This window comes from Monodelphis domestica, chromosome 2, assembly GCF_027887165.1.
Source record: "Monodelphis domestica isolate mMonDom1 chromosome 2, mMonDom1.pri, whole genome shotgun sequence".
Lineage (NCBI taxonomy): Eukaryota > Metazoa > Chordata > Mammalia > Didelphimorphia > Didelphidae > Monodelphis > Monodelphis domestica.
In genome coordinates, this window is record NC_077228.1 from 333,944,356 (window position 1) to 333,963,793 (window position 19,438).

General features: G+C 33.9%; 1 protein-coding gene across 4 annotated transcripts in view; it reads left to right on the forward strand.

The window, feature by feature from the left end:
• Positions 1 to 19,438, forward strand: part of TTK (TTK protein kinase) — a 63,254-nt gene that overhangs the window by 16,937 nt on the left and 26,879 nt on the right. For 2 of the 4 annotated variants that reach the window (XM_007484252.3, XM_056818520.1), the window contains exons 5-14: positions 2,085 to 2,228; positions 2,671 to 2,785; positions 2,875 to 2,947; positions 3,062 to 3,156; positions 6,876 to 6,966; positions 8,156 to 8,246; positions 9,142 to 9,308; positions 9,879 to 10,015; positions 12,351 to 12,474; positions 13,358 to 13,450. In XM_007484252.3, the coding sequence (XP_007484314.1) occupies positions 2,085 to 2,228; positions 2,671 to 2,785; positions 2,875 to 2,947; positions 3,062 to 3,156; positions 6,876 to 6,966; positions 8,156 to 8,246; positions 9,142 to 9,308; positions 9,879 to 10,015; positions 12,351 to 12,474; positions 13,358 to 13,450 (1,130 nt within the window). Of the gene's footprint in view, positions 1 to 2,084; positions 2,229 to 2,670; positions 2,786 to 2,874; positions 2,948 to 3,061; positions 3,157 to 6,875; positions 6,967 to 8,122; positions 8,247 to 9,141; positions 9,309 to 9,878; positions 10,016 to 12,350; positions 12,475 to 13,357; positions 13,451 to 19,438 lie in introns of all 4 variants that reach the window. The other 2 variants (XM_007484251.3, XM_001375158.4) reach the window with 1 other exon arrangement.

Below are 19,438 nucleotides of genomic sequence, written 5' to 3' on the forward strand. Positions count from 1 at the left end.
AGTCTGAACAGACTCCAAGCAGAGACAGAGGAGGAAGAGGCAGCAAAAGCTTCAACATTTGGGCAAGTGAGAGAGAGCTAATTTCCTGGACACATCAGTATATGCCTCTTGAGAGGTAGTCCTATCCCAAGACATCTCTGATTAGAAAGCAGTCACACAGGAAGTAGACTCAGAAACCTCAGCAGCTCTTTCCTCTTTACTTCATTATAAGAAGGGGTGGGGTGTGTCCTAAGGACATTAAGACCTGTCGCTCTTGGGTCAAGGCAGTCCAAAATGATTACTTAGAGCCTGCTGACTTCACTACCTCATCTCTCAAGTGGGCCAAGTGCCTAGTTCTTAATCCTGCTATTCTTTATACAGATTTTAAGAAAAGAAAGTACCCAACCCATTTCATAGTCGGGGGGTGGTGGACTGTGCTTTAAAAGAAAAGGTTTTGGGTGACCACAAAGGAAACTATTTCACAATTCAATATTAATTTTCCTTAGCTAAATTAGTGTAAAAAATTTTACAGCCAACATCTCTCACAAAATTCCCTTTTCCTATATATTTATAAGAGTAATAGTCAAAGGATTTGGACTGGCAGTTCTGCAAGAAAGAAATACATAATACCCAATAGCCATAGGAAAAATAATTCACATTGCCAATAGTTGCAGAAATCCAAATAATAGTAATAACATCTAGTGTTTATTAAGTACTTTAAGGTTTGCAAACATAAGGTTTATACACAATTCACTTAACCCATATAATCCTTAAAGGTAGGTGCAGTTAATATCTTTATTGTACAAATGCAGAAACTATGGGAGACAAAAGTTAAATGTTTTGCTCCAAGTTACACACTAGTAAGGGTATGGGTCTGGATTTGTACTCAGATCTTCCTGACTTAAAGCGCAGGGCCCACTGTGCTACTTAGCCATCTCCAAATTAAAATTATTTTGAGGTTTCATTTCATATGTATCAAATTGGCAAAAAATGATAATTTTCAGTGGAGCTGTGGGAAAACAATTACTACTATTAGTAGAGCTGTGAATTGTTCTGGCTATTTTGAAAAAAAAAATTGGAACAATGCCCCTTTAACCCATTAATATTCTACTAGGCTATACCCCAGTTGTTATTCTAATAGAATTTGGGTTAACCCCAACCTAAAGATGATACAAACTTCTGAGGTCTTTGTGATCACTTCCAAAATGTTTCTTTAGTTGGGCCTTTCAAGTTTAATCAATAAGTTCAGCTATAGCACATCTAAACTAAAAGAAGAGGAGAATGGTTCAATGCTACATTAAAAAAAATCAGCAGTATTTATAATTGTTAGCTCTATGCCAATGTTTGGGAAATAGTTGTTGAATATATGTGAGAGAATTACACATGAGATCTTCCAAAAATTACCTTTTTCTTGATTTATCACAAAATCGAAGGTGTATAAAGTGTTCTAGTTTGCATATTTAAAGTTGAACAATATTTATTTTGATTTAATAGTACTTTCCAACAAACCCAGTATATTCCTAGAAAATAGTTGAGTAAAATCATCTGATAGCATGCATGCTTATGACTGATAGTACCCTAGTGTACATTCATTGATATTGCACTTAGGCCTGGAGGGTTTGGGAGGTGGGGAGAATGATGATTCAGGTGACTTCTATTCTCAAGGACCTTATAATTTAGTTGGAAATATATCAATATAAAAAAAAGACTTCTAAACAAAGCAACATATACAAATGAGTGAAAATGTAGCATGAAGTACTTAAGTGATCTGACTATGTAATATATATGTTTCTATAATATACTCTTTATAAGTTATATTTCATAAATTCTAACCTTTTTAAAAGAGATCTTAATGTGTATATATAATTTGAATCTTACAGTTGCTTCTATTCTCAGCTTTTCACTTCTGAAATCAAACTGAGACCTCACTCTACTCTTCATTTTCCTATTTTCTGTCATAAACTGGAACTGAATGATAGAATTGTAGGTTGCCAGAAAAAGCCTATATAACCAAGTGTTTTTTTTTTTTTTTTTGTCAAATCAAATGGGTTCAGTGCTTGAGGAGGGACGGGGATGATCTTATTCTTGTTTTTTTCTTTTGTTAGGTAACTTCAAAAAAAGTAAGCAACTTCTTCAAAAGGCTATAGAATGTGGCGCAGTCCCACTAGAAATGTTAAAAATTGCCATACAAAATTTAAATCTACAGAAAAAACAATTGCTTTCAGAGGAGGAAAAAAATAACTTTTCAGGTAAATCTCATGGTACATGGTTTTCCATTTGATCCATGGTTGGCTCTTGTAAATAAAGGATTCTGATTTTTTTTTTTTGTATGACATGTATGTGTAACTTCATATATATGATATATATATAATGTATACACACATACATTGTTTTTTAAAATAAGAACACCTTAGAAACTACATTTAAAAAGTGACTTTCAAAACTTCAATTTAAGAAAATTGGTGGATCTCAAATTTGGAGGTGACTCTTGGAATGGGATATTACGTTAATATACTATTGACACTTAGAGAAACTTCTTAAGGAAACTTCTTTAAAGTTTTCTTGATAAGTTTCTCATGTATATGAAGGGACTTTTTGGAGCTAAAGACAAAATTATGAATTATATTCAAGGGTTACATATACACAACCATGTGCATATACAAATTAAACTAATCTTTAAATTGTTTACAGCAACTACCATTTTAACCACCCAAGAATCATTCCAAAACCCTCTTGGAAATTTACAGAATAGAAATACTAATTGTGATTCCAGAAGACCATCTAATGTGGCCAGATTTTTATATGGGTAAGAAAAATGAATTATTGAAGGTGCTTATTAACTACTTTTATAGTATATAGAAATTGTAACTTAAAATTTCATTGTATTTTCTTTAGGGAAAATATACCTCCTCAAGATACAGAGATGAGTAGTAGAAATCCCTTGAAGCAATTAAACAAATCTAAACCAGTAAGAGTTTGAAAATCTTTTGTGTGGAATGGTAATATTAATTGTGAGATGTTGGGCTTTGGAATTTATTTAATTTCACACTTAGTTACTCCTGTCTTTCCAAAAATCTTCTAGTCATGCCCATTTGGAAGAGTTCCAGTTAACCTTATTAATAGCCCAGATGGAACTGTGAAGACAGATGGTCCAGTTGGTCAGAGTTTTATAAAAAGGTAGGACTTTTTAGTATGTTTTCATTTATGTATAATTTTTGCTTTTATGATATTAGAAAAGAATCTTAAAATGGTCTTTAAGTTTTACAGATTAATTGTAATGATTAAAATTGTATTTACTATTAAAATCCTGCTTAAGCATTTACTACCACTAGATCCTGGGGTTTCAGAGACCCTCAGTTAAGTAAACAAAATATATGCAAAATAATAGGGAGGCAGAAATCTTCAATAATTGGAATTTTAAAAACCTCATTAAGGCGTTCATGAGCTGAGCTTTGAAGTCTAGAAAGATGAGGACCTTGCAAGGAATGGTACTTTGAAAAGAACAATTAAGCATTTATGATTGGAAGCCACTTTACAAGGGGGTATGCTATAGGTTCAATTCCTATTGTGGGGAGATTAGAATGGAGGCGATGAGCATGGAAAGTTTTTCTAGTATTTTGACCATGAAAGGGACATAAAATAGAGGATAATCGCTTGAGAGAATAGCAAAATTAAGTAAAAGGATTTTTTCAAAGTATGGGGCAGCCCTCTGCAAATTTTTGACAGCATTAAGGGACCCATTAGATAGGGAGAGATTGAAAAGTAGAAAAAGAAAGGGAACTCTTTGAGGGCATAGGTATGATTTCATGGGAAAAAGAAAGGGAACTCTTTGAGGGCATAGGTATGATTTCATGGGCATATAGGCCTTGCAAGTAGGAACAGAAAGGCAAATGGTGAGGGTAAGCCAAGGTTGAGATTTGACAAAAGTATGAGAGATAATGGTATAAAAAGGGAAAGGATTTGAGGCTAGTGGACTAACTAACTATAAAGTGTCAAGGTTTTTAAAGGGAGGAAAGTGAGAGAACATGAATGATGAACTGGAAGATCAGGAAGAGTTAGACCAGGACGGGGAAGGTGGTTTAGGATTAAAGTAGATAGAGAGATGGAAGGGTAGAAGCAGGAGGAACTTCAGATTTCTAAACCATTGCAATGAAATCACCATTGGTGATGATGAGCTCAAGGTTATTTCTATTCCTTTATTTGGTTGTGGTGGACTTAATGTGTAAATTATGGAAGTTTGGGAAACTGTCAAATAGGAAGTTGTCTGTAAAATTGTCAGAGAGCCAAAGAATTGAGGGGACTTAAAAATAATACAAGTAGCTATGGAGTCAGGAAGATCTGGGATCATATTCTACTGTAGTCATTTGTTAAATGTATGAATAAAAAATATTTCATTTCCATGGGCCTCAGTTTCCTCATCTGTTTTGAGAATTAAAATGTCTTCTAGGTGTAAAAGATATAACCCTATAACCATATGATCCTGATTCATTGTTGGAAATGTGGAAAAGAGTCTTTTTGTCCATGTAAAACTTAGGAGGACAGTTAAATATAGGATATCCCAAATGTGTTAGTACATTTTAAAGCTATTGAAGCTTAGGTAACTTTAGAATATCCTGTATATGTAGGCAGTCCTCAGGATACTAACACACACCTTTTAAACATTACTTCCATATAAATAGCAACTATAACACAAATCTCTTGTTACCACCACCACCTATTTTAACAACAATTATTTCTTAGAGACCTCATTATAACTAATGTGAATTATATACAGTCAACATTAAATTATGTTTTCTGTCACATTGTATGTCTTATGGTTTCTTAGGCAATTTTTTATCCTACTAAAGTGATCCACACAAGTAGTATGTCTTTCTATCTTCACCACAATGTTCTGCATTCAGTTGATATTTGATATTTGTTCCGTGGGGGGGCAGCTGGGTGGCTCAGTGAATTGAGAGCCAGGCCCAGAGATGGAAGATCTGGTTCAAATCTGGCCTCAGACACTTAGTAGCTGTGTGACCCCCAGTCACTTAACCCCCATTGCCTAGCCCTTACCAGTCTTTTGCTTTAGAACCAATACTAAGATGGAAGGTAAGGGTTTAAAAAATATTTGTTCTGTGGCTTCCTTAAAAGAAGGAAATTCTATTTCACTATTGGAGTGACAAAAGCAGGATGTGATTTTTCTTCTACATTCTATGATTTCTGGGTAAACTTTTTTTGTATTTAGACTTTCTGATTGGAACTCTGCTTATTTTTCCATAGAAATAATCATAATGCTATTTAGTTATATTATAGATGAACTAACTATTGCAAATAACCCACAAAATTTAGAGGGGTAATACAAGTAGACTATTAGTTCATATTTATTTAACAACTATATAAAATACTTGAGAGTATACCTGCCAAGACAAGCCCAGGAATTCTATGAATATAATTATAACACACTTTTCATACAATAGTCAGATTTGAATAGTTGGAGAAATATTAATTGTTCATGGGGGTTCATTTGTTCATGTCATGCCAAACCAACGTGATAAAAATGACAATTGTATCTAAACTAATCTATTCAGTGCCATCCCAATTAAAGTACCAAAAGAGTATTTTATTGATATAGAAAAAAATAATAAAATTCATTTGGAAGAATAAAAGGTCAAGGATATCAAAGGAATTAATGAAAAAAATGTAAAGGAAAGAGGCCTAATTGTAATAGATGCAATATAAGGTGGTAATTTCCAAAATTATCTAGTGCTGGTTAAGAAACAATTAATGGATCTGTAGAATAGAGTAAGTATACAATATATAGTAATAACTATGACACTAGAGTAACATCATGTTTGATAAACAGAAACATCTAAGCTTTTGGGATGAGAACTCGCTGTTTTGGAAAAAATTGCTGGGAAAACTGGAAAGCCGTTTGGCAGAAACTAGATATAAATCAGGATCTTATACTATTTAAAGATGATTTAAACATAAAGGGACATTAAAGCTTGGAGCAAATTACCTATTGGATTTTTGGCTAAGAGTAGAATTTACCAGTAAACTAGAGATAGAAACCATTATTATAAAATGGATATAGTTTTGATTAAATTTAAAATTTATACAAATATAACCAATGTAGCCAACATTAGAAGGATAGCAGAAAATTGAGGAAAAAATACTAATAACCAATTTTTTAGATAAAGGCCTCATCTCAACTATATAGAGAACTGAGTCAAATTTATAAGAATGAGTCCATCCTGAATTGATAAATGGTCAAAGGCTAGGAGCATGTAATTTTTGGAAGAAGAAATTGGAGCTGTCTTTAGTCATGAAAAAATGATCTGTCGTTGTGGATTTATAGAAATGCAAATTAAAATAATTCTGAGGTACCATCTCACCTATCAGATTGGTTAAAATGATAGAATGGGAAAATGACAAATGCTGGAGGGGATGTGGAAAAATTAGGACACTGCATTGTTGGTGAAGTGATCCAACCATTATGAAGAGCAATTTGGAATTATTTCCAAAGAGTTACAAAAATGTATATATCTTTTGACTCTAAAGTACCACTATTTGGTCTCTTTCCAAAATGATCTGGGGAAAAAAGGAAAAGAACCAAATGTTCTAAATAAATAAGTATATATACATGTCAACCTTTAGGGGATGCTCATCAGTTGGGGAATGACATAATCATAATTACACAAAATAGTCGAGAAGAGCTGCATGAGGGAAGGTAAAGAACATTGATTTTTGAGTCAGAGAGGTTATTAAATAATTTGCCTAAGGTCATGTAGGTCAGTGGCAGAGATGGGATTTTTAACTCGATTCCTCTTGACTCCAGAATGGGTATGCTTGACAGAAGTGAGATATGTGCTCCCAAGATAATTGTTAAAATTATTTTCTTTCACGGAAAACAGACAAACTCCTGGATCAGAATATAGAGATTTGATTGTACCGAAACCAGAAGAACCAAGTGAAAACGATTCATATGAGTTAAAAGATATAAAGGTATTTCTTATTTAAATAAATGAAAGGTTAATTTATTAGAGTTTCTGTAGTGTCATGCAAGTTAATTGCTTCTCATATGCTGAGATTTACTACAAAATATAAATAACATGTTCTCACATGATATTATGTGGTCCCAGCAATAGAGCTTGTCCTGTTGTTTGTAGGTGGGTAGTGAAATGCAGAATAGTACTATCAATCAAGAAATATGTGATTGGAAAAGATGGCAAACTTCTTATATATAGAAACATGTCCACTACCTGAGCACTTACATGATATTAAAAGGCCTAAAGGGTGTTGGGTAAATCTTGTATGCTTTATAAGACCCAAACAAGAATCACTTAGTATGGGAAGATTTTGGATAAATTGTGATGAGCATATAGGACAGAGTATCCAAAGCAATCTATCAGTTCACAGAAACACTAAAGTTTTTGAATAAGAACAAAAATAATTTGCCCAGGGATTCAAAATAGAAAAGAATAAATGTTTCCCTTTAATTCCTAGCTTCCTGTCCTTTTTTTTTTTAACCATCCCTTTTTAAATATCCTATTTAGAATGGCTGTTTGAACAGAATGGGGTATAGAGAGAGAGAAAACTATTCTGCCTCCTTCTTAGATGATAAAGCAAAGGAAAACAGTTCTTCCTAGATGTGAAATTTTTATGCTTTTATGTTTATTGATAATCTTTGATGTAGGTCAAGGACCTCTTTATTCCTAGAAAATGTTAAGTGATATTTTAGACATATATTATTTAGGATTATAATGATTTGGTGTCCATAAATATTCACATATATGTTAGTTTCAATTTAATATAATTATTTTGGCTTAGTAAAGTTATATTCATACCAAAAAGAATACTTGAAACTTGTGATCATGGACCATATGCATTCATAGCTAATAAACTTTTTCCATAAGTAGTAAACTTTAACCTTAATGAAAACAATTTATCCAATATTAGCCTTGCCATGGCTACAGATTAAATACAAATTCATCTTTACTGAAACTTTATGTTTGGTAGTATATTTAGTGATCCCTCTTACTGAGAAGAATAAGATTGAAAAAAATACATATATATACACACATATATATGTAGGTTACATACATATATATATATATGAAGTTTAGTTGGCACTTTGAAGCTTTTCAATCTTTTCATATAGACACTTCAAAATATCTACTCCATGGATTTTCAGTTAGCAGGTGAGAAGAGTTCAGAGCTTGCTCCTGATTTAACAATAACACTAAGGAATAAAACAGGATCTTGTCTTCCAACCAAAAAAGAAGGTAAGAAATCCAAAGTAGAGAAAGGTGGGGAATAAAATATTTCAATTCAATTTTTTCCTTTTAAAAACAAAAATACCTCAATTTTTTTTCTTGGCTAAAACAAAATGAGGATTAGCTGAAATAACCAATAGAGAGTAATTATTATCTGGAGTAGAGATGTTTGTGTATTCCTTCACTACTCTGTTCTTTCTTGTGCTTTGGTGAATAGGCATTTGTTAGGAATTGTGTGTGGATAGAAAAAAAAGTAAGAATTTCCTAATAATTAGAAACTGTCTGAAAGAGGACCTATAGAGATAGGTTCCACATTACTACAAGCTTTCAGATAGACTGGGGGACAATTGCTAGAGAATTTTATGGAAGGGAATTTTTTTTTCAAGTATGTGTTGAAGTAGACATTTACAGTTACTTCCAACTGAGAGATTCCTCTCTGAGGAATATGCGCTGAGAGAATTACTGAGAATTATGTGCAAAAGATTATTTAATTTGAAGGAAAGAATGGAGAAGGTATTGCAATGATTCTTGATTGTAATGCACTTTGTTTAATGCAGTGTGTCCTGTATACACTTATTTAGTCAAATCAAAAAGGAAAATAAGCAGAACCAGGGACACATTATATGCAGTAACTGAAATATTGTGTAATGATCAAATGTAATAGACTTTGCCATTTACAGCTATATAATAATCCAGAACAATTCTGAGAGACTTATGTGTTCTTTATTACCAAATAAGCATTTATTTGGTAGTAGGGTGATCTTCTACAAGATGGCCTGCCAAAGATACATTACAGATTTTTTAGAGCAAAGAAACTTCTTACAAAATGGAACAAATTTTGGTAATAGCTTGAGATTGTATGATGAAGTTTTTAATAAACATTATTGTATGTTAATATTTTCAGAAAACAAAGCACAGTATCAAGAACCAAAAGTACCAGAAAATAACCAGATCCTTCGACAATCTAATTTCAGTAGTAGTAATAGAAAATCAGAGTCCTTAAACCAAAATTCTGTGGTGTCTTCTAGTCAGTGGCAAATTCCAGAGGCAAACCGAAATTCTGTACCAGAGGTAACTTTCTTGTCCATTGATCATAGTTATTTCTGTTAAATAAAACAAATGTATAATTCTGAATGATAATCTGTTCAGAATAACTATTTGAAAAATGTCATTATATTGCACTTGAGACTTCCTTTGCTGGCTTGTCATACTGAAGAGACTTGATAATTAAAAAGGAAAGAATATTAAGTATATTGAACAGTCAGAATTTTAGCTCTATAATTAATGGTCATATATTTTGGGAAATCTTTAAAACTGATAAAGATATTTAAGCCTACTATTTCTGGCTAAAATAGCCATGTTTTTAGGAACAGATTATTAAAACTAGAAAATGGCAATATTTTGTTATTGGAAAATGAAGCTTCAATTTGCCCTTTTAGTTAATAGTAGAAAAGATTAGAGACTTTAAAAGTGAAATGAAATAACTATATCAGAGAACCATGTATGTATATACTGTAATTTGTTTTGCTTTAGCGTTCTTTTTCTTGTTTAGTCTTTTCTGTTTTGATTAGGTATAGAAATTAATAAGCAGTGTTGAATGTAAAATCATTTTAAATTTCAACTTGTTTGTTTTTGGTTTAGCAAAAACGTTCCAGTTTTGAACAACCTGGCTTAACAATTCCAAAACAATCTCCACCAGTAACAGCTCCTAAAAGAACTGATAACAAATTTATGTGCAACACACCTAGCAGCAGCACACTAAATGACTACATGGCCTGGTAATGCCTTTGTCTTTTTTATTTATCTTTTTTTAGTAAGTTCTCATCTCAATTTATTTTTTTAGATCTATCCAAAGCCTACAAGATGTAAAACTTTTTTTCTGAATGATAATTAAATATGGCCAAGTACTTCTCCTTTTTTTTAAGGTAATAGTGGAAGTAAAGATGAAGTTGATCAATGACTAATGAATTTGATAAAGAAGCTATTTCAGATTGATCTGTAATAGCTTTTGTACAACCACATTAATACTTTTGGTACTTTCTTTAATCTTTCAAACTTTTTTCTTCAAAATATTCATTAATTACTTTTCATTCCTCCTAAAGCAAACCAAGCCAAGAACTCAAAATCAGAAGGAAAAAAAGTTAATAACTTTGAAGGATAGGGAAATTGAGAAATGGGAAAACGAAACAGGTACTATGCAGGTGGTTTGTTTTCTAGGGTGTTCAATAATATGCCAGATATTCAGAATAGAAAAGTACATGGCATTCCTGCTTTTATAAGACAAGTCAAGTGAAGTTCTTCATAATGACTATTATAATAAGTGATAATGCTGCTAGGAAAAGATAACTTTTGAACATAAGTAAATTAGAGGAAGGATTGTCTAGTAAATGGAGTTCTAGACATAGTGTCAGGGAGAATCAGGTTCAAATTCTACCATTGTCATTTATTTAGTGCTTTTACCTTGGGCAAGTAAAGTGACCTCCCTGGGCCTGGGTTTCTCATTTTTAAATGTTATACACATTTTAAAAATGTGTATAATAACTGGTTCTTGCAACACAGGGTTGTTTTGATGCTTAAATAAGACATTATATGTAAAATTACAGATTTTAAAAGAGCTATAGAAATTTCAGATGTTAAATAATGATATTGGTTTGGGAAACAGTTATAACTTGAGTCCATGGCCCACAAAAAGCTACTCAAATAAAATATGTACTGTGGGTAAACCCGTGAGTCACAATTGAAGAACAGAATTTCCTGGGAGAGTTTGTGGCCCTTTATGAGGTAAAGATGAGACATAGTGATAATTGAATTTAATGGAATGGTTTCTAGAATGGGTTATTTGTAGGGCTGATATGCCTATGGATATGTTATAAAAGTATAAGACTTAGGATGGATGGAAGTATATCTGGCACAGTTCCTCAACATATAATACAGAACCAGGCACATAGTAGGCAATTATAATAAATCCTTATTAATAAATAACTTGTTGATTGAAATAAATCCAAAGACATTATAGTGGTTAATATTGGCTAACAAACAGAAATACAAGAAGAGAGTGTTTGGTCAGGTCTGTTAGTTTTTTCCTAAAAGAGTAATAAAGAAAAAATACCAAATTATTGGGTGATAAGGCAGGGGAAACATCTAAATTCACAAAATCTGGTAAATCTAGTCATACTTTTTCTTTTTGTATTGCCTTGGGAATAGTTCGAGTGCCACAGTGCCCTCTGGTTTCCTTTGCAGGTCACTGTTACTGATATCTTTGTGAAATAGTTTAAATACAGAATCATAGTACTTTATTGCTGGAATTGAAATTAATTAGAAATCATCCAGTCTGTCCTGCCATTGACTTAATACTCATCAGTCTTTTGGGCTATGTCAGATATACTTTCCCAAGCATGACTAATGACTTATCCCAGGACTCAATGCTGAATGTGTTGTTATATTGTAGATCAGAGGATTTAGAAGCCAGTCAAATTGATGAAATAACCTGCTTTGGAAATACTTCTTAAAATGCCAATAGTGTAGTAGAGTACTTTAACAGAAAATACATTGATAGGTAGTAAATCAACTTTCTAGCTCCTTCCCAAGGCTAAATCTTCATAAAAGAAGCTCTATTGGTAGATGTCTTAGTTCAATGATAGTGAACCTTTTAGAGACTGAGTGCCCAAACTACATCCTTATGCTGCATGTGAGCACCGTGCCCACCCCCTACCCTCCTTACTCCAGACAGGGGAGGGAGGAAATGTTCCCATTGGACTGTTGGGCAAAGGAGTGGTCATATGAGACATATCCTCAGGTATATTCTCCTCCCAGCACTCATTCCATAAGTTCACCTACACGGTCTTAGTTGGTGGTTCAGTATTTTGCAAATTTGATAAGATATCAGCGGCATATTTGTTTTGCCATCAAGGACAAGTAATTCAGGGACTTTAGCACACATTTAACCAGATAAATATTTTCTTCAAATAATTAACAAAATAATAAAATTGATTTACATGCTACTGATATTATAAATTAAATTAACACTTTATAGTTATAATAACTTCTAGTATAGGAAAACTAAAAACCATATGTAAAATGTCAGTATTTTTAGTGATATAATTTATGTCCTAGTTTTAGAACTCCAGTTGTAAAGAATGACTTTCCACCAGGACCTCAGTTTTCTACTCCTTACAGTCAACCTTCCTACTTACAGCAGCAACAACAAACACCAGCAACTCCATTTCAAAGCTTACAGGTATAATGAATTTTAATTTTTATGGGATATTATTTGTAAATTACTTAGCACAGTGCTTGACACCATATAAATGCTTATTCCCTTACTTCTCTCACCCTTTCACCTGTCATAACTTAAACATTAAAATAAACATTTCACACGTGTTTTTTTTTCCCCCAAAGAATATTAGAGTAGGAAGAAAATACAGACCTTATCTAGTCTAACTTCCCCAATGTAGAAATCACTTCTGCATGTTCTTGATAATAATTTAATCATAATTTGAATACATCTAGAAATGAAGCAATCATTACTTTTGTCTGTTATGTTTTTGGATTATATCATCTTGTACCTAAAGTTTAAAAATATATTTAGACTTTGTGGCTGCAGTTTTCCCCCATTATTTTGATTTGTTATTTTTAAAACAATTAGCTAGTTTAAGTAAACTGGTTAAATATTACTGTGGGAAGCATAGTGGATAAAAAGTAGGACCTGGGTTCAAGTCTTGTTCCTGATATACTGGTCATATGACTTCTGTTTAATCTCAATGCCCCAAAACAACTTATTAAAACTAGAAATTTCATAACAGGTACCATGTTTCATTGGTAGAAGTTCCTTCTCTGGGAGTTCCCCACACCAGTGAAATCATAGTTCTGGTTTTTTAAAAAATTATAGTTTATCCTATTAAGCCATAGCTCAGATTTTTATATCAGGACATTTGGAAAAATCTGTGACAATTTATTTGGGATCTTGTAATTTTTATTGCTGGAAAGGACTTTAGAGATTCTTGGGTTTGATTCCTTATTTCCCTCAGAAGCATTTTGAGCTTTAAAAAAAATCTTAACCAAAAGTGTTACTAGATAATAAATATGCATTACTCCTTTAATTTTCCTTTTTTCCCCCCCAGATTTCAGGATCATTTTCTTCAAATGAATATATTTCAGTTAAAGGAAGAATTTATTCCATATTAAAGCAGATAGGAAGTGGAGGTTCAAGTAAGGTAAGCAATACATTTTAAGTCAGATATTTAGTGAGCACCTACTATGTGCAACATAGTATAGTTGACACCTCTTTCAACAAGATATAATCCCTGCCCCAAAGGCATTCACAATTGATTTGGAGAGTTAAGATAGAAATTTTACATAATGCAAGATATAAATAGTAATCTGACAGCAATAGATGAGGTATAACAAACCTGACTAGTAGTAGTTACCAAATTAATGATATAATCAATATGTGCCAAAAGATTTGAGAGGATAAAATGCAAAGAACAAAGTTTGAAAAAAGATACTGACATTTCCTTTTTTTTGGCTTTATAGTATTAGTTTATGATAACACATGTAGCCTAGAGGCCATGTGATTCAAAAGAATTAGCACTGGCTTTGGAATTCAAGGACCTGGATCCCAGCTTTAACACTTTCTTCTCTTCCCTATCTTGTACCTCATCCCTTTAAAATCTTTTTTTTTTTTTCAGGACTCAGAATCCTTTCTTTATCTCCAACTTATTAATGTTATTTCTTTCTCTGCTTGGTCTTCCTTATACTCTTCTTGTGTACATATATCTTTATACTATAAGCTCCTAGAGGGTAGAGAATTTCTTTTCCGTCTTCTGTATACCCAGCACACAACACAATTCCATACATTTAGAAGGCATTTAGTAAATATATGTTGAATTGAATTCAATCTGTTGGATCTATTTATATTTACTGACAACAGGCTGTCTTAAAAAGAAAAGGCACACATGTGCAGTATGATGCCAGAATTTATTCCTATGAGAGTTTTACTATAGTTTAAGTAAATATAAATTAAAGATAAAATGCAGCCCAAGATATAAAAGAGACAATCCTAGATCTGGACATAATTTTCAATTAATTTAAGAGCCCATTTAAGTCTTATAAAAATGTTTAAAGACTACTTAATAGGATGGGACTCATAATATATCATAAAAAAAAATTTACTAAATATCAGTATCATAGAATTAGATTTAGAAAGGAACTTAGAAGAGATCTAGTTTACTATCCTCATTTTGCAGAAGAATGACTAGATTAGGAGAGTAAATGATTATTTTGCATTACAAAGTAATCTTTTTCATTAAGAATGAAAACTTAAAATATTGCTAGGTGAGGGAGCAGCTGGGTTGTTCATTGGATTGAGAGTCAGACCCAGAGATGGGAGGTCCTGGGTTCAAATCTAGCCTGAGACACTTCCTGGCTATGTGACCCTGGGCAAGTCACTTGACCCCCATTGCCTAGGGTGATTGAAGAAATTTGGGCAAAGACAGAAAATTGGATTTGCAGAGCAAGGAGAGCTCAGAACATTTAGAACACCGAAATCATTGGCGGAGAGGAGGGAAACAATTCCAATGGAAGTTTGAGAGAGAGGCAGTTGGGACTCCAGCTGCCTGGGAATTCACTTTTTTGCTTCTGCCTGAAGGTAGAGGACAGACTCATTCATCTCCTCTATACTGTGAGCTGAAGAGATATTTAGTCTTCTCCAGAAGAGACTTAGGTAGAGTTATTGCCAACTCTTTCCTCTGAGAAAATTATTTATTTGTTGAAGAGACTTATTTTTTCAAAGCCTTCATCAGTGTTATAACTCAGATTTAGGGACATCCTTTTTTTCCCCTCCTTCCTAAACCCACCCATATCTCCCCCCCAAAAAAATAAATAGATCCTTTAGTTAAACGAACTAGTTTGTAGGATTGGTTATTAGTGGGGAAATGATAACTTACCATCTGTGAGAAAATCTCCAAGACAGTTGGGAAGGAAGAACAGGAAGTAGTGTAGGGGAGGGGCCCAAGATTCAGCCTCTTTCTTTTGCTTACTTCCTGGTGCAACATCTTTAAATTTCCCCATTACATTTCACCAAGTTTCCATCTCTAGTACACTAGCCCGTACCACTCTTCTGCCTTAGAACCAATTGGTTCTAAGATAGAAGGTAAGGGCTTAAAAAAAATATTACTAGGTGTATGTAAATTTAGTTTTTGTAGCATTTTTCAAGAGCCCATCTCAGATTGAATTGCCAAATTTTCATAATTTTGTCCAGATAACTCACATCCCTTTCCTCCTTTTCCTGCTTAACTTTCCTTTTTAATCCAGGTTTATTCATTAATCTCATGTTAAAATTCTCATCACTTTAATGTAGATGATCTTAAATAGGTATTAGGGTGAATGTAATCTCTTAAACTAATGAACATTAAAGTGTAAATGACTAAAATAAGTAGAGCTGGTTATATTTTAAAGGAAGAAGTGGAAAACAAAAAATCTCTTACTGGTAATATTTTAGGCACTGTAACAATGAGCTAGCTTTTATTAATTCCTGTTATGCACAAGAACTCCTGGGGATATAAAAACAAAGGGCCTTTCTCATTTCCTTCCACTGTTGATGCCTTTGCCATGAGATTACTCTCCATCTACTTTGTATATCTTATGTATTGTATAATTGTTTGCATATTGTTTCATCCAATAGAATGTGATTTCCTCAAGGGCAAGGGGCTGTTAATATCTTTCTTTGTATCCTCAACACTTAGCACAGTACCTGACACATTGTAAACACTTGATAAATGTTTGTGTGTTTTGACTGACTGCTTTCAAGAAACTTATATTCTATTTGACAGAGATAACATATCCATATATAAGTACATCCAGATTGAACACAAAAATAAATATAAGGTGACTAAGTATAGGACATTAGACAACCAGTTAGCATAGTGGTGGTAGTGCTTGTCTTGGAGACTGGAATACCTAAGTTCAAATCCTTTCTTAGGCATTTAACTGCATGACTGGGCAAGTCACTTCACCCCTCAACCATTTTCCTTTCTGTAAAATGTAGATAATAGATTCATCTCATAGAGTAGTAAGGACTAAATGAGATAACCCAGTAGTGCTCTGCAAACATTAAAAAGTTATAAATTCTATCAGTTATTATTGAGACATCAGGAGAAGCTTTGTATAGAAAGTGGTACTAGAGCTGCAGCTTGAAGGAAATGTGAGGGATTTTGTAAGTCAGGTGAGAAAGAATAACATTCTTAGTGTGGGCAATGGCCAGGACAAAGGCACGAAGATAGAAACCAGTTTAGTGAGATGGTTACAGAAAGGGATGTAATATAATATAAAGAGGCTAGAAAGATATATTGGAGTTGGGGACAGCTAGGTGATTCGGTTGATAGAGAGACAGGAGGTCCTGGGTTCAAATGTGACCCTCATATGCTTCCTAGCTGTGTGACTCTGGGCATGTCACTTAACCTCCATTGCCTAACCCATACTGCTCTTCTGCCTTAGAACCAATATGTAATATTGGTTCTAAGACAGAAGGTCAGGATTAAAAAAAAATAAGATATATCAGAGCTACATTAGAAAGACTTTATAAGTCTTGAAACAGGGGGCATTGGAGTTTATTCATCAGAATCATGATATGATTAGATCTGAACTTGTAAGAGGGGGAGGAAGGGAACAGAAGAATTTCTATAGAGCCTATTATGGGCAAGATACCATCCTAAAAGTCCTTTAAAAGAATTTTTTTTAAAGCAAATATCTCATTTGATCCTCCCAACAACCCTGAAGTGTAGGTTCTATTTTCCCATTTTACAGTTGTATAACTGAGGCAAACAGGTTAAATGACTTGTTCAGGGGTCACACAGCTAGTAAGTATCTGAAGCCAAATTTTAACTCAGATTTGTCTGACTCTAGGCCCAGCAATCTATCCACTGTACTACCAACTTGCCTCTAAGAAAAGTCATAATGGCAGCTGTGGGGGAGCACTAGATGTGAGAAGCTAATTAAGTATTCATTTCAGTAGTCTGGTGAGACGTGATAAACCAAGGTATTGATTGTGAATAGAGAAAAGGAATTGGATTGAGGAATCAGCTGTTAGGGGATAAGGGTTGAAGAATGTTTTATTAATTTATAATGAGAAATGATGTGCAAAATGAATAGGGCATGTTGGACTTGAAATTAGACTGACCTAGGTTCTTGTAACATCTTACACTAAATGTGTGATTCTGGAAGAATCACTTAACCTCCTTGGAGCCCATTCATTCTCCTCTGTAAAATGAGAAAGTTGGATCTCTAAGATCCCTTCCAATGCTTAAGTCTATGATTATCTGATTTTTTGCAGTTACTTTTGAGATGGTTTGAACTTTCAAGTTCCAACTTTATTGCCTATTTAAGATGACTTAAAATCATAATGGCCTAGGGTCCATTCTGTTATTTGCATGCTATAGACAAATATAATTTTGTTGACCTTAGTTTCCTCATCTTTTAAATGTAAATAAAACCTGTTCTGCTCTGTTTAAGGTTAGTGAGTTCACAAATACACACATATATTTTCTTTTTTCTTAAACAGGATGATTATAATAAAATCTTGTAACCAGCTTTCTAGCCTTATATTATTACTCTCTTGCATGCACTCTACAGTTGGGTTTTTTTCTTGTTCCCCATGCATAACATCATTTCTTGTCTTCCCATCTTTTTGTAGTCTGTTTGTATGCATTTTCTTCACCTCTAGTTCTTAGGATCCTAGTTCAGTGATGGTGAACCTATGGCATGGGTGCCAAAGGGGACACACAGAGTGCTTTCTGTGGGCATGCAGCAGCCCCTCACCCTAAACCCCCAGTTTGTTACTAGAAAAGCAGAGAGACTCAGACAGAGCTGCTCCCCACCCCCTCTCTACCACACCTGATGACATTTTTCACATCTTCTGCCCAGAAGCCCAATGGGAGCACACATGAGGTAAGGTGGGTGGCAGAACTGGAGGGGAGTGATATGCTCACCGAGGACATTCCTCAGTTCACCCACCCCTCTGCCTAGCAGCTATAAAGATTAAAATTTAGGAATATGGGGAGACTGAGGCAGGTAGAAATTAGTTTTTCTCTACAAGGAGTATTATATTTTTTAGAGGTTTATTAAAGGTTAAAGATTAAAGAAAATATAGAATACAAAAAAAACACGTGCCTAGGCCAGAGGCCTAGGCCAGATAACCTCATATCACAGAAGAGATGCATCTGCTCCAAAATGGAAGTCCAAAAGAGGCCCCAAAAAACCTTTGCCACCAGCTTAAATCCTTCCTCAATCTCGGCCCACCTCAGAATTCCCATGAGATTACAAAGCATTTTGGGGAAGTGGAGCAAAGGCTTGTGGGGATTGTAGTCCTATATTTGAGTCTGTTTTTTACACAGCCCAATGGGAGTACTTCCTCTCTCCCCTGTTTGGGGTAAGGAAGGGGCACAGTACTTGGTCTAGGGGATTGAGTGAGGGAGGGGCACAGCACTCCATCTCTAAAAGGTTTGCTATCACTGCCCTGGTTTCTTTAAGTGCTTGATTTAAGTGTCATCTTTTTTTATTCCTACTATTTGCTGGTCTTAATGACATAAACTTAGATTATATTAGCCTTCAAAAAGGCCTCCTCCCTGAATATAGAACGAAGTTCAAATTCTGAAGTTTTATGTTGAGTCCTTTAGTCTTATCTCTAACCTACCTTTCTAGTCCTATTTAATATTACAGTGTCATGCATCATGCACTCCAGCCAGACCAGCTGGACCCATTTCTTACATATCTCATTTTTTCATCTTCATCCCTCTTTTTAATAAAGTCATCAATCTGCCAACTGGTGAATGATCTCTTAATTAACATGATAACCAATACCTAGATGAAATTAATATAAGGTCTGATTAGGAAGCAATTGCAGTACATGGAAAAGGTAATGATTTCCTGAAAGGAGGATAGGCATTGGGCAAGGTGAGGAATGAAAGAGATTTATTTTTAGGGATAAAATCAAAATGATATGGTAGTTTAAAGGAGAGGAAGAAGTCAAAGATTCCTCTTAGGTTTTTAGCCTGGAGTAAGAGAGTCTTTATCAGAAATGACAAGTAAAGAAGAGCACCAGGTTTTGAAAGAAAGATATTGCCAGTTTGGGGATATTGAGTTGGAAGTGCTAACTTATTAGGTGGAAATATGGATCTGAAATTCAGGAGATATGTGAGGCTTAAAGA